The sequence below is a fragment of the Sprattus sprattus genome (genome assembly GCF_963457725.1).
Source record: "Sprattus sprattus genome assembly, chromosome: 16".
Classification (NCBI taxonomy): Eukaryota; Metazoa; Chordata; class Actinopteri; order Clupeiformes; family Clupeidae; genus Sprattus; species Sprattus sprattus.
The window spans coordinates 4,811,689-4,826,939 of record NC_137914.1 but is presented as its reverse complement, the minus strand read 5'-3'; the positions used below and the strand labels follow the sequence as shown (position 1 = coordinate 4,826,939).

The window sequence follows — 15,251 nt, the reverse complement described above, 5'->3', positions numbered from 1 at the left end:
ACAGGACAAGGGGGGGCCCATTGGAACACTCAAAGGCAATCAAGCGCTTATCGAAACACCAATATGCACACAGAGGATGTTTAAGCCTCACTATAACCCTTTGTGAGTCAGGGCCAACTATATTGAGAATGTGGTATAAATCAATCCACTAGGGGGCAGTCATTGTTCATTTGAAATTGCACTTCACACAACAACAGCAGTCAGACTTCATGGATTCGTCAGCAAAGTCATAGCAAAGTAATGACCAATAAATGTTATGCTGATACTGATACTGATACATTTTTGTGTTTTCCTGGATTTAATAATTTTTAGACTTACTTTGATAAGTTGAACTAGACAATATTTTATAATAGAGGCTGGAGTTGTTTAGTTTCAGTCTTGCACTTTTTAGTCTGTGCAAAGAACAGGCCATGTTGCCCAGTCTCTTGAAGCAGACCAATAAAATCACAATCAGTGGTGGAATGCATTGGTGCTGACAAAAGGAGACAGCTTTGAACCACAACACTGGATGATCAACGACAATATAATTCTTGTGCTTTTTTTTTTTTTTTTTTCCAAGTCTATTTCTTTTTTTTTTTGCTGTACTTATCTACTCCTTGGAGAGACTCACAGTGCTGTCTGTGTTTTCTTTGAAGCTGACCCAGGGGCCATGGCATGGCGGTGCAAGACACACACAGACACACACACACACACACACACACACACAGACACACACACACACACACCCACCCACCAGAGTCCGTGAGAGGAGAGGAACAGAACGCGGCTCAGAGCCCAGAGAAGGCAGAGGCCTCTAAGGCCCGCTCTTCTCACGGCTCCAGTGTGTGTGTGTGTGTGTGTGTGTGTGTGTGTGTGTGTGTGTGTGTGTGTGTGTGTGTGTGTGTGTGTGTGTGTGTCTTTTCCAGTCCCGCTGTCTGGGCAAAGTGTGCAAACATCCCGCCAGTCAGTTCGCACACCGGAGGCCAGAGGCGGGGAGGGTGTCCGGAGCTGGCTGCAAATGTGGCATGGGTGAAGGGGTGGGCGGTTGGGGAGAACACCTAATTTGTGTGTGTTCGTGGGTGTGGGTGTGTGTGTGTGTGGGTGGGTGGGTGGGTGTGTGTGTGTGTGTGTGTGTGTGTTCGTGGGTGTGGGTGTGTGTGGGTGTGTGTGTGTGTGTGGGTGGGTGGGTGTGTGTGTGTGTGTGTGTGTGTGTGTGTGTGTTCGTGGGTGTGGGTGTGTGTGTGTGTGTGTGTGTGGGTGGTCTAACGAAGAAAAACGCGTGGACCGCACACAATGTACTGGAGTTAGTTTTTGTTCTCTCTCTCTTTTTCTGACAGGGCAGATTATGGTTAAGAAGTGAAACACACAGCCATGAAAATAGTATTTGTTCCTGTTTTTCTTTGGATCCGCAGCACACCTTGTGTTGGAGAGCTTAACAGATGGGGGATTGTGTGTGTGAATGTGTGTGTGTGTGTGTGTGTGTGTGTTTGTGTGTGTGTGTGTGTGAAGGGTTGGGTTGAGTAGGTGTGAGTGTGTATGTGTGTCTGTGAGTTCCACCTCCTCCAATGGGAGAAAGGAATGAGAACAAGAATGTTTTATATAAAAAATATAATATTTTATTTCAAACTACAAAACGTGAAAACATGTAACTGTTTGGTCACACTTCTCAATAAAATAGTACATACAGCTGTCACAAAAACAGCCAACTCAGCCAATAAGCTAACAATTAACATATCGAAGCAAGAAAAAAAAAAAACATTTTAAAACTTAAATTAACTTTAACTGTACAAAATATGTACATTATATACAACATTAAAATACAAAAAAGGAATGAAACTTCAAATCATCCAGTCTTATTTTTTTGACAAAAAATTACTGACTCTTTCAACACGATAAATCAGTCAAAGTCAAACACCTCTATCACTCCTTCTCTTTTCCTCTATCTCTCTTTCTCTCTTTCTTTCTCTCTCTTTTAATAAACTCAGTGCTGTAGCAAACCTTGGAAGCGTTCTCACGAGGCTCCTTGTCTTAGGGGGTGGTTAACAGTCGGGCCGAGGGCTGAGACCTTGGCCCGTCATAAACACTGCAACACTCTCTCGCAGTGAAGACCACATACAAGAGCACATTCATCTTTGCACTCTGGTGGGTAAAGGTTTCGAAGCTTCCCAACAGGAGGAGGGGAATTCGAAATTCTTTACCTTTTTTTTTTTTCCCTTTCTTCTCTCACCTTCACGCTACCACAAGTGCTCAGAGGTTGCAAATCTGCCAAGTTAGTTGGGTTGCCCACCACAGTTTAGGGGGAGAAGAACTGGCATATGCCAGTGAGTGACAAGACACGTTGTCACATGGTAGGACTATAGTGCAGTATTCATTTTTTCTAGGGCTACAGGGCAGCCCTTCTGTCTTTTCAGCCCTCGTTAGGGGCATCTGTCTGTCAGGCGAGTAGCCCCACACATCCATCAATACAATGGTACATAAAGAAACGGAATATACTCATATAGATTTTGTCTCCTCGTAAAAAGATACAAAAAAAATTGCAAATGCACAAACATGGAACGAAACAAAACGAAACGAAGACAAACAAATATTGTGCTGCAAAATGAGATGGATATCTGTTGGATTCAAGTGAACAGTCAATGGATGGATGGAGTTTTTTTTTTCTTTCTTTCAGTCTTATCAGGGACTTGGATCATGGCATTCTTCCTCTTCTTCATCTTTCTCTCTCTTATGCCATGTCGTTGAACATCTTTTTGTAGTACGTGGACTCGAAAATGTCGTTCTCGCTGGGGCAGTTGAAGTGGCAGGCGCAGGTCTTGATGAACATCATCTGTTTCTTCATCAGCTGGCCGTCGGGGCACTTGAACTCCATGGGCAGGGTGGTGGTTCTGTGGGGGGTGCAGCAGCGGCCGTCGGTGCACACACCGCAGAACTTGGGGCGGTAGGACTTGGTGGTGGTGCAGCCGGAGATCTCGAACTTCATGGGCTTTGAGACCCGGGGAGTGCGGATGCACTTCTTCCCCTTCTGCAGAGAGGACAAGACAAGAGGGAATAGAGCATTTAGAAAAACCACCTCAAACACCTCAAGATAATCGAAGTCAAGCTAGAAGATAAGCTAGATAATATGGCTATAGCTAGCTAGCAAACTAGAATAAAAGGTCACTGGACCTCTGCAGAGAGGACAAGGCAGGGAATAGAGCATTTAGAAAAACCACCTCAAAACATCTCAAGATAATCGAAGTCAAGCTAGAAGATAAGCTAGATAATATGGCTATAGCTAGCTAGCAAACTAGAATAAAAGGTCACTGGACTGAAGTTCTACAAGTGTTGTTCAATGAGTTGTTCAGTATGGTCTATTGAGAGTTGTTTCCTGAGATGGTTAACCAATGAAACTAGCCATCTAGCTATCTAGCTAGCTATGTAGTGGTTTGTGATTGTTGTCCGAGGTTCAGGGGAAAATGTCCTTACCCTGATCCTCTCCTCAAGGTGGGACTCGCAGGGGCGAACCATGCAGAGTCGGGTCTGCTTTTCGAGGCGGCACTCGCGGTTGTCGTTGGTTACACGGGTGGAGATGCCCAGGCCGCAGGTCTTGGAGCAGGCGCTCCACTCGGTGGTCTGAACCAGGCAGTTGTCTCGCATCAGGGAGGGATCGGGCCCGTAGGTCTCTTCCTCTCTGTAAGCTGCCACCATAGAAGATAAACACAGGTCAACTTCCTGCTCTGTGCCACACATTTACAATACAATGTGCTATGAAGGGCCTCTTGTGTCACCATTAGGAAGGGGGTTTAATATGAAGGCCATGGTTTCTATTTTCTGATTGGTTCAAGGAGACTCACCTGCCAGGACAGGTCCAACAAAGGTCTGCTGGTGAGGGGAGTCGCACACCCACTCCTCGCAGCACTTCCCGGGCACCTTCACCCGGCGTGGCATGGGGCAGTCGGGGCTGGGCAGGCGGATGTCCATACCGCACAGAGGCACGCAGCCAACAGCGCCATCTAGGCACGTGCACTGGTACTTGCAGCTGCTCTGGAAGGACTCGCCGCTTCGGTAGACCATGCCTCCGAACACGCAGGTGGCGCCGTCCCTGGCTGTCAAGACACAAAGAAAAAAACAAACAAACGCTTGGTCACACATCTAGTCAATGCCCATCAATGTAATCTGACCCTGTAACTCTTAACATTCTCCAAAGGACAACTGCACGAGAGGTGAACTGTAAAAGTATCCAGAAGGCTGATTTGCAGTTTATGTTTGGACGCTAAGGTTGTTCAGGTACCAGAAAGGACGAGAGGGAAGGATCGGGGTTCTCACCTGTACAGACTCCGATCCGTCGGTTGCTGGGGGAACCGTAGTCGCAGTAGAGTCCCTTGTGGGGGTCACAGATGTCCCTCTCCGTGCAGAGCTCGCCCAGCTGCTTGGCGCACACCCGGCAGCAACCGCAATTGTCCAGCACCAGACTCACGCCGGGGGCACACTGGGGGGGCACCTCGGGGCAGCTGCACTGGCCACTGCACTCCTGGGCTACAGCCTGAACACACACACACACACACAGAGACCATTCGGTTAGAATGACAGCCTCAAGAGAGCTCGTACACATTCGCAAAAATACACATCTCTCCCCAATCTCCCTTCAGACAAGGATTATACACAACCAGACACGTGCTACTGAGCTTGAGAACATGAAGGCAAGCAGGACTACCTTACGGATTCTGGATGTAGCCTAAACATCAGATACTGATAACATCTTGTGCTCCTAGACTATGGCTCAAAGTGGAGTTGCTGAAACTGTTGACTTACCAAGTGCAAGAGCGCGAGGCAGAAGAGGGATGTCAGCATGGTCATTCCAGTAGACATATTGGTTCTGTTCTTCGAATAGTAACAACAAAAGAATTTCTTTCAGGTCTTCAAAATCTTCCTTATTCTCTCGAGAGCAATGCCTTCGAATGGTTGGTCTTCTGATCAAGTCGATCTCGTTTGTCCTTTCCTTCCTTCGTAGGGTCTCCGGTCTAGTTTTTTTCTTTTTCCGTTGGCTTCTTCGTTTTTCAGCTCAGTTCAGTCCTGTTTGGTTCTGTTCTGTTCGTCTTTTGGTCTCGGGTGAAAGCTAGAGTTTAGCTTCAGTAGTAGTAGTAGTCGAGCAGAGTGGAGCTCCTGTTGCTTCTCTCTCGGGTTGAGGAGGAGTGTTCTGAGCTGGAGTCGGGAGCTTGCCCTCTCTTTATACACGCCGGAGTGCTGTGACGCTGTGCCAGGGGCTGAATGGAGACCTGGACAAACATGGACATTCTTGGCATTCTTTCCTAGTTTCCTGCCCCCCTCCTTTCCCCACCCTCCCTCTCTCTCTCTCTCTCTCTCTCTCTCTCTCTCTCTCTCTTTCCCTCTCTCCATCGCTCTCTCTCTATCTGCACTCCCCCCCACTAGACTCCCCCACCCACTGCTATTCAACATTCCTCCTGTCTGAAACCAAACTGCTGTCACATATCAAAATAAAAAGTGAAGCCTTGGCGAGGTTGACAGAACTTTCCTGCCCATGCTTTTTTCCCTTTTTTTTTTAAACTTTGCGTTTGTTTATCGGTGGTTTTTGCCGACTTGTCATGGAGGGTCCAACACATCCTCCTCTGGTCTAGGTTTTGTACACTTGCTGACCTCATCAGGCTTGCATTCGCTGTGTATAACAGTTCTGTCTGGTGATTGTTTGTTTATTGTTGTTATTGTGACTGTTGTTGTTGTTGTTTCTGGGGCAAACAAAATTGCTTGTACGTGAGACTGAAATACTGTTTGTTGTTCAAGATCCGTTTCATCAGTGGGTGGATTCAAGATCAAAGGTATATTTTCAGAACTTTTTTTTTCTTTTACCATTAATCTGCCTTAAAATTAATCAGACAAAGAAGTTGAGAAAGACAGAATAAATAATGAATTCATTAGTTAATTCCTCAGCGTAATAATAACTTAAACTTTCATTGTACTCTTCTTTTACTGTGCCCATCTGCAGGTTACACAACTGCCCGTGTGGTACCGAAAACCATAAAAGTGTTCTCATGGCTTTGGTCTCACCGGTTTGGTCAGCCACTTCGCAAATTCACATTCTTTTTATAGACATGAGCTTTCACCTCGCTAATAAGGTTTAGTCTATGTGCTGTAAAGCCCAGGTGTGCCACATTCCTGGGGCGCTATCCTATTCTGCTCCATCAGGTCCCAGACAGAGAGCAGACCTTAAGGATTGCAGGAAAGCGGCTAGACTCTGGGGTTTGTATATTTTCAAAAAAAGGATCACACAAGTTCCCCTCTTACACACACTCTCTCTCTCTTTTTCCCCCTCCCTCTCTCCTTCTCTCTGTCTCTCTCTCTCTCTCTCTCCCCCTACCTCAGCTCTTATGAAAGGCACAAGGCTGCTGCTCAGCAGCACCTCAGAGTCGGAAATGAAAAACTCCCAGAGAAAACTCGAGAGCTGCAGGAATGCGGCCCTAGCGCCAGCAGACATACTATTACTACATGCGCCCGACCTGGAATGGAGGAAGTGTGGCCTTATAAGGGAATCTTCACTCGCTCTGCTGCTGCTCATGCAGTGGCCACTGCTGTTACCACTGTTGCTGCTGTTACCACTGCTGCTGTTACCACTGCTGTTACCACTGCTGCTGTTACCACTGCTGCTGTTACCACTGTTGCTGCTGCTGTTACCACTGCTGCTGCTGTTACCACTGCTGCTGCTGTTACCACTGCTGCTGTTACCACTGCTGTTACCACTGCTGTTACCACTGCTGCTGCTGTTACCACTGCTGCTGCTGTTACCACTGCTGCTGCTGTTACCACTGCTTCTGCTGCTGCTGTTACCACTGCTGCTGCTGCTGTTACCACTGCTGCTACCACTGCTGCTGCTGCTGTTACCACTGCTGCTACCACTGCTGCTGCTGCTACCACTGCTGCTGCTGCTACCACTGCTGCTGTTACCACTGCTGCTGCTGTTACCACTGCTGCTGTTACCACTGCTGCTGCTGCTGTTACCACTGCTGCTGCTGTTACCACTGCTGTTACCACTGCTGCTGTTACCACTGCTGCTGCTGCTGCTGTTACCACTGCTGCTGCTGTTACCACTGCTGCTGTTACCACTGCTGCTGTTACCACTGCTGCTGTTACCACTGCTGCTGCTGTTACCACTGCTGCTGTTGTTACCACTGCTGTTACCACTGCTGCTGTTACCAATGCTGCTGTTACCACTGCTGCTGCTGTTACCACTGCTGCTGTTACCACTGCTGCTGCTGTTACCACTGCTGCTGTTACCACTGCTGCTGCTGCTGCTGTTACCACTGCTGCTGTTACCACTGCTGCTGTTGTTACCACTGCTGCTGCTGTTACCACTGCTGCTGCTGTTACCACTGCTGCTGTTGTTACCACTGCTGTTACCACTGCTGCTGTTACCACTTCTGCTGTTACCACTGCTGTTACCACTGCTGCTGTTACCACTGCTGTTACCACTGCTGCTGCCATTGCTGCTTTTACCACTGCTGCTGCTTCTACTGGTGCTGCCATTGGTGCTGCTCCTGAAGCCCTTCTGTGCCTCTGCGGTGGGTCCGGTTGCCCGGTTACGGCACAGGGGTGAGCTCCTCCTAGGCCTAGCGCACACCTGGACACGGGGCTGTGCTGGCCGTGCGGGATTGTTAATGGAGCCTGCCTGTCAACAGCCATTCATTCCAGGTGAAACGAGGCAGACAGGATTTTCATCCTGTAACCGCCCCCCCCCCCCCCCCCCCCCTCCTTTTTTTACTGTAAATCCCCCCCAACCCTCCAACATACACCACTCAGACATCAACACCTTGCCATCCTGTTTTTCTCAACTCAAGCCTGCGATGTTCCGTGATGTCAAAGAGCCGGTCTTGGTCATGATGCTGTGTCGGGCGGGTGTGTTCAGCTGCTTGGTCATGATGCTGTGTCGGGCGGGTGTGTTCAGCTGGCCGCCAGTGGATGACGGCCCGGTGAGGCCTTCACACCCTGGCACGAGGTCGGGGTGGAGGAGAACTTGTAGCACACAGTCAGAGTTTAATAAGTGACTCACGCCGTGCGGTGAGGTACTATATTAACATCGGACTCCCTGTTCCCTGGTTGAGAGCGAAAGGGGGGCCGTCACCAACCCATCTTTCCTCTCTCTCTCTCTCTCTCTCTCTCTCTCTGTCTCTCTCTTTTCTCTGTCTCTCTCTCTCACACACACACACACACACACACACACACACACACACTGTCTAGCTGGGGTCCACCTTCAACACGAAGCTAAATTCCTTTGTCAATGGAGCTTAGGTAAATACTTTAAGGTCTGTTAACCTTCAATTTCATGCTCCCTGGTTTCTTCATACCAGCTAAAAAAAAAAAAAAACGTCTAAAACACAAGTCCTCTCCACCACAGTCATTTCACAGCTGGACATTTTTACGTAAGACTGGCAGCATGCTCAGTGTCTCTCCCCTAGGCACTCTGAACCTCACAATCTCTAATCCACAACAAGAAGGGGGGGTGGGGGAGGGGGGGGGGGGGGTGATGGCGGAGGCAGGAGGAGCATTTTTAACTAGCAGCGCCCCCATCCACACTCTGGACAAGAGGTCAGGGGTCAGAGCCGATGATGTAATGGAATAGATTCCATCCACAGCCCAAATAAACACGGGGTATATATAATTCACTCAGAGAACTGGCCTCCGCACCGAGTTTCCCACTCATTTGTGGGCAGTAAGACGGAGACTGGAGCTATTCCTTTTATTTTTCCTCTAACTTTTTTTAAATGGCCACAACCCCTTGTGGTGGTTAATTGTCCTCCGTATAAAAATAACAAACACCCACACACATGAGTGTGGCAGAGTGAGGCTGCCAGAGGGCAATTTTCTGTCCCTCTCTCTCTACCGTTCCTTGGCGCACGTTCGCACTTCCAGGGCTCTGTCTGTCTGTCGGCAGTTTACGTAACTGGTCAAATTACAAATGTTCCACTGAAGAATGCTATCGATGTAATCTTTGGTTAAAATGGAACTGTGTTTTTCACCGAAGAGCGAGAGACTGCTGTTTTGTACGGGCTAATTGGAATTATTTTGGGGAAAATAATGGCCGCTTAAAGGAAGAACTGGAATGGCTGATTATAAACAGATAAGTTCCTCCGGAGAGCAATCAAGAAGCATATCTAATCCATGACTAAAGCGTTATGCAACCCTGCGATAGACTCACGTATAGTCTTCATCGATAATGAAAGTGACAACAAAAGCTGATTTGACTTGATAACAGTGAGACTAGGAGGGAAAAACTCTCCCTCTGACAGATTCTGTCATTAGTGATACTAGGCCAAATTCAATGTCATTGTTTGACTTGGACACAGGTGAAGGTCTGTAAAGGTTTTCTTCACTTGATGTACAGTAAATGCTTCACGTTAGGGCTATGGAAATGCCCCCCCCCCCAGGAAAAGAGGAGCGTTATGATTGGATTGTTTAGCCTCAAAAAGATGTTCTTGAGTCTGGTGTTTAGAGACACACCTTAACAAGCTATTAGCTGATTGGGCCATGTCTTCTACGCCTGTCACTACTGCACTTTTGGGCTGTGCCCCAAACACACTAGGAACACTCTGTTGTGTAGGCCTTACTCCTAGTCAACCTGAGGATGGATCTCCAAGAGTCCTCCAAGCATCCATACACAACAGCACCAACATAGACACATTCAAGGGAAGCCCTCTGCGTTGGTTGTCTGACCGCGTAAGGGTTCTCCCATTATGTCACGTGTGGATGTAGCCGCATCGCAAGGAATGCCCCTTCGGTTTTCCCGAAAGTCTTTTTTTCCTCTTCTTCCTTTTCGTCTTCTTTCTCTCTTCCCTCTCTTCGGCCACAACATTCCTGCGCGGCTGTTGTGGCGCATTCCTCAGGAGACTTAACTGACGTCTCCTCTCATGCTCGTCCCCCTGAGGCGATGATCTCACCCCTGTCTCTCAATACCAAAAGAGGAAGAGAGAGAGAAATGGATGAATGACTCAGGAGTTGTGCCTCTGTTTTTTTACTACCTGTTTCGCCCTAGAACATGCTGCTGACACGCTGTGTCTATTCCTGTTTGAAGATGCCGACAGTCAAGGAAAGCAATACGCACAGTTAGTGCTTCGGTCTTATCTCCTACCTACCCCTGCCCACTCCGCCACCCCTTTCTATTCCTCTGAGAACGGTTCTGTTCTGTACAGTACATCCCTATCTGACCTAGAATAAATGATGGAACCTTGTGTTGGGAAGGTTACCTGTTCATTTGCAGTAAGACTTTGTTAACTGTTTTTCCACTAAAGTCAGATCAACATGTTTGACAACACATTGGCTACACTTCTAAAAAGGTTAAAGGGTTAAAGATTCCACTGTAGAGCTTGTATGGAAGAAGGTAAAAAAGTATATAGTAATAATACTAATATATATTATTATATATATATATATACTATAGTATATAATAATAATCTATAAAAGGCTATATTTCTGCTTGACATCTTAAAGATAAAACTCCCTCAAGACCAGGGTTTGAGGAGGAACAGTATCTGAAGAGATGAGTACCAGTCTACGATATGCCACTTAAAGCAGCAGTAAGGAGGTTCTGGTCGAATGCTACCAATCTAACTACTGAAAGGCATGGACACACCTTATAATCGCCACCAAGAACACAGTTGGCACTGATAGCTTGCTGCGTGCTAGGGGGCCTTTTTAGTAGTTAGATTTGGTAGTTTTGGACCAAAACCTCTTCACTGCTGCTTTAAGGGACTATTCATAGACTGGTGCTCCTCTCTTTAGATACTGATCCTTCTCAAACCCTTGACTTGAGGGAGTGTTATCTATTACTATATACTATTTTCCTTTCTATATATATTATCACTATATACTATTTTCCCTTGTATATATATTATAACTATATACTATATTATATATATATAATAGAATAAATAAGTATTATTACTATATACTATTTTCCCTTCATGTCTTTTTCGGATATAGTTGTCGATGTTGTGCTACATTTTCACATGAGTGGGTCTGACCTGGAGCACAGGCAGGTAGCTGGGACGACAGGTGTGTTTATCTGTCTTTCACATGACCATACGCCATAAAAATTCATTTGAAGTTGATACGAGTGCTAGTTGTTTATAAAAGCATACTTCAAGTGGCAATTTGTTGCCGCCTCTTTGAAGCGCCTACACTTAATACGCAGAATAAAATAATAAAAATGACCTGATAAATGTATAGCTCTCTTATATTGCTTATCACGTGTAGGTGTCAGGAAGGGCAATTTTATGTGGGTCAGTCGCCTTACGCTGGTGAGCATTTTTACATGCAATTTCAACCCACCATCAAAGGCAGGAGGAGTCTATATGCTAAACTTGACAAACCAAAAAAGCAAACAGGAGAGGGGGGTTATTTTCTCCCCGTGTTCCTATCCAGCGGGCCATCTATAGCTAACTTCTATAATTTGGAGTTGGCTGGCCAAGATTTGCTTTGAAATTTCAAACGACCCTCTTCCCCTCCACCACTGTTTAAACTGAGCACCGGGGCAGACTGAGCTAAATTAGCTTACTATGAGAGCTCCCTGCCTTTGAAATGTCATTCCTCACTGAAGTAATTCATTGCCCAGACTGGCTGCGTTTGGACTGTAGCTGCATAATTTGTGTCAGGGAGCGAGCCCACAGAATACAATTTATAATAGATGCATTAAAAGAAAAGTTAATGTGTTTTAATGGAATGTTCGTGAATTAAGTAACATTAAGTTGTTCCAAGGACGGCTGACCGCAACTGTAGGTGGAAACTGATTGGTGGATAGATATGATCCCTTTGATTGATTGGTGGATAGATATGATCCCTTTGGCCAGTGAAAGACAGACATGAGGAGAGGACTAGGAAGAGGTGCCATACTTATGTTCCTTTCAACAAAAAGCAAACACACACACAAACAGACAGACATTTACACACAAAGACACACACAAACAGACACACACACACACACACACACACACAAACACACACACACACACACACACACACACACACACACACACACACACACACACACACACACACACAAACACACACAAACACACACACACACACACACACACACACACACACACAAACAGACACGCACACACACACACACACACACACACACACACACACACACACACACAAACAAACACACCAGGCCATTGCTGGAAAGCTCCATGGTAATCGTTGAGAATGAGGTTTGGCTCGAGCAACCTAGCATCCTCCTGATCGGAATCCCATATGGTGGTCCGTGGACAATTTACTGAACCCCCTGTTCTTTTTGGAATCCGAACTAATGGGTTTGAACAGTGGCTAAGCAAAGAGCAGCGTTTCAAATATAGACACCCCCCCCTCCCCTTCCCTCCAAACCTCTGACCCCCTCTCTCCCCTGACAATGTTACATTCTGCCAGACATCCACACACACACACACACACACACACACACACACACACACACACACACACACACACACACACACACACATCCAGGGTTGTTGGAGGTTTTTTTTCCTGGTCTATCTGCAGAAACAGTGGAGCTCTCAGACGACTAACATGATCCTTTTTTTCCGCCATTTCATGTCTGGCCAAAAGATGACTGTTGAGGAGAAATGTGGTCGGATCTCGGGCAGTCAGACCGCTTTGTCCTGTAAATCTCCTTTTTTTGAGCTTCCCCGCTGGGCTTTAACCTTAGGAACTAAATCTGTGGCGGCTCTCAAAGGCCCATCACAGGATGAGGTGGATGGGCCCGAAGAGGCCATCACAACCTGTTTACTCTTTCCCAGTAATGCCTCCTTTGTGCCTCCCCTAAAACACCAAAAATAAAGTAGTTTTTGGGTGCGGATGGGGGAAAAAAAAACTTTAATTACCGCTGCTTAGAAGTTTGTTAGAAGGGACTGCGCTGTTTGCTTGACATGGAACACTTAGATCACAGTCATCTAATAAGTCTGTTTTTAAACGAGTACACGAGTAAGCAGTCGGCTTTGTAGTAACACCGTAAAAGTATGTTTTTTTTGTCTCTGTGGCTTCAAAATACAGGAGTCAGCTGAAATAGCGTTTTATTTAAACAGATTTCATCCTAATGCCTGTTGAAGTTATATAACTTATACAACACTAATAACGTCTTTACATAATGAGTGCGGTGACAGACACACTCTGTGTACCAATTACATTCCACCTCTGCTATCATTATCAGTTGCATAATCCCCTTGTTACAAAACGTTGGCTTTTTTCTAATGATGGACAGTCTCTCTGCTCGGCCTTCCCAGAAAACAGCCGTGGAATACCAGCGCCCTGTGGGCAGTCAACGAGGGACCTTGAAAGGAGCTCATTCATGGGCTTCCAGTGCCATGGCTGCCCCATGGCAGTGCCAAGACAAGCAGCGCAGGAATGCCATCTCAGAGCGGGTGAGCAACAGGCGAGTCGGTCCGCACAGACAAACAGAACTCTGGGCTCTGACAGAACCGAACAACAACAAACAGAACCGAACAACAACAAACAACCAATGCAGAGCTGGGAAAAACATGAGCCGATGGGATGGAATATTTAAAAAAAAATATGTATGAAAAATGTTCATAACACAAACAAATATTGTGTGAGAAATGTGTTTCTTAATTAAACATGTGAAATTGTCCTTACAGTACAGGTCTGTGGTGTTTTGTTGCTTTTGTAGCACAATATTAGATTATATTATTTACAGAGCTTCGAAGAAGTATAATTATTTTTATTCCATGACTTTTTTTCCCAGTCGTGCATACCCATTCTGACAAAATGTTCTCAAGAGTCCAAAATAGAAGAGCGACGCAACTCTTTTTTTCCAATTAAAAGTGCAACAACAACAGTTAAACATGACCGCTACAGTAGTTAAAGGCCCATGGGTGAAGTCAGTCTCCAGTTTGTGGACTAAGCGAGGAATCTTCCATGGATGACTCATTGGCTAGCTACAGGGGACAGAAAATTCAATTAGAAAAGACCATTATCTAATAGCCTCCTCACAACCTGGAATTCATACATTTCTCACAAAACACCCATAGTGCGTGTGTTTAGAGTGTGCCAACACTAATTCTGTTTCAGTTACATCACATTTTATTGACTGTTTTATTATTTGTGAATGGTGTGATCTTAGACGTTCAGCATACCACGTGTAAAAGAGACTGTATATGATTTATACCAGACAAAAAAACATGACAAAGTGTAGATATGAGGTAGTGAGGTGTCCACTAATGTAGGTGGTAGCTGAGTAGCATATATATCTAGTGTGAATGTGGAGCAAAAACTAAGCAGTAAGTTTACATATGATCAGAGAAGAAGTATACTTTTCTTCCCCTTTACTTCAAGATGAAGAGTTAAAGGCACAGTGCAGTGCTAGCATACAGCTTATGGTTATACAATGATTTAGCTTAGCATAGCTGGTGATAGTTAGCTTTCTTGTTAGCATAAGAATAGAAGAACCCAGCGGTACTGACCCACCCGCCCCGTGAGGTTCTGGAGCTCCTAAACCAGAGTAAGAACATGAGAATAGATGAACCCCTTTGATACATTTGTACAAGTGAATCATTCGTGTGGGATTTCTATTAAGAGTTTTCACCTACTCGGCAAAAGAGAAAGCAAATTTGTTGACAGCAGGTTTTGAGACGCAATCAGCTATTAGCTAACAGCCATGCTAATGCCGGGATCAGCTGGGATCAGCTGGGACCAGGTTTGCCACACCAGCAAAAACATGTTTCACAATTGCTTTCTTTCACTTACGGTAACTTGAGTTTTTATGTAATGCTACTGCAAGCCAAGGCTCTGCTGTAGGACATTTTAACATTGACTGACATGACACACTCCATATACTCCCACAGACCAAATACACCACCAGAAAATTTCAGCAACATCACAGAAGAGTGGTATCATGCCTCAGGTTTTAAATCCACCATGATCAACGGTCTGTGTTGGTATAAAAACTGCTTCTGCACTTTTATCACTTATGGTAACAACACTCACTGTTCAACTTGCACTGCTAACATAACAAATACATCTTACAGGATGTTTTTGCTGCCAGTACCAAATTGCCCTTTTTTTTGATTTTTTTTTTTGCACTACATAACCTCACTTATGTAACTTATGCTGCTATATGTTTATCTGTATATTCTACTTGTATTATGTAATGTCTTGTCTGTATGTTTGTATGTCCTCTCTGTTGTGCCTGTGCACTTTATATGTTTCACCGTAGGAGAGTGGGAAACGTTTTTTTCGAATACTTTGTATGTCCTGACATTTAAAGCATT

At 45.6% G+C, this 15,251-nt stretch overlaps 1 protein-coding gene across 1 annotated transcript; it reads right to left on the bottom strand.

Annotated features, from left to right (window-relative positions):
* Positions 1–1,927: 1,927 nt before the first annotated feature.
* ccn2a (cellular communication network factor 2a) lies at positions 1,928–5,140 on the bottom strand. Its single transcript, XM_080853750.1, has 5 exons — positions 4,771–5,140; positions 4,285–4,501; positions 3,813–4,064; positions 3,445–3,656; positions 1,928–3,001 (listed from the first exon to the last, which is right to left on the bottom strand). The coding sequence occupies exons 1-5, from the start codon at positions 4,825–4,827 to the stop codon at positions 2,705–2,707; spliced, it is 1,035 nt and encodes a 344-aa protein (XP_080709876.1). The 5' UTR covers positions 4,828–5,140; the 3' UTR covers positions 1,928–2,704.
* Positions 5,141–15,251: the final 10,111 nt, after the last annotated feature.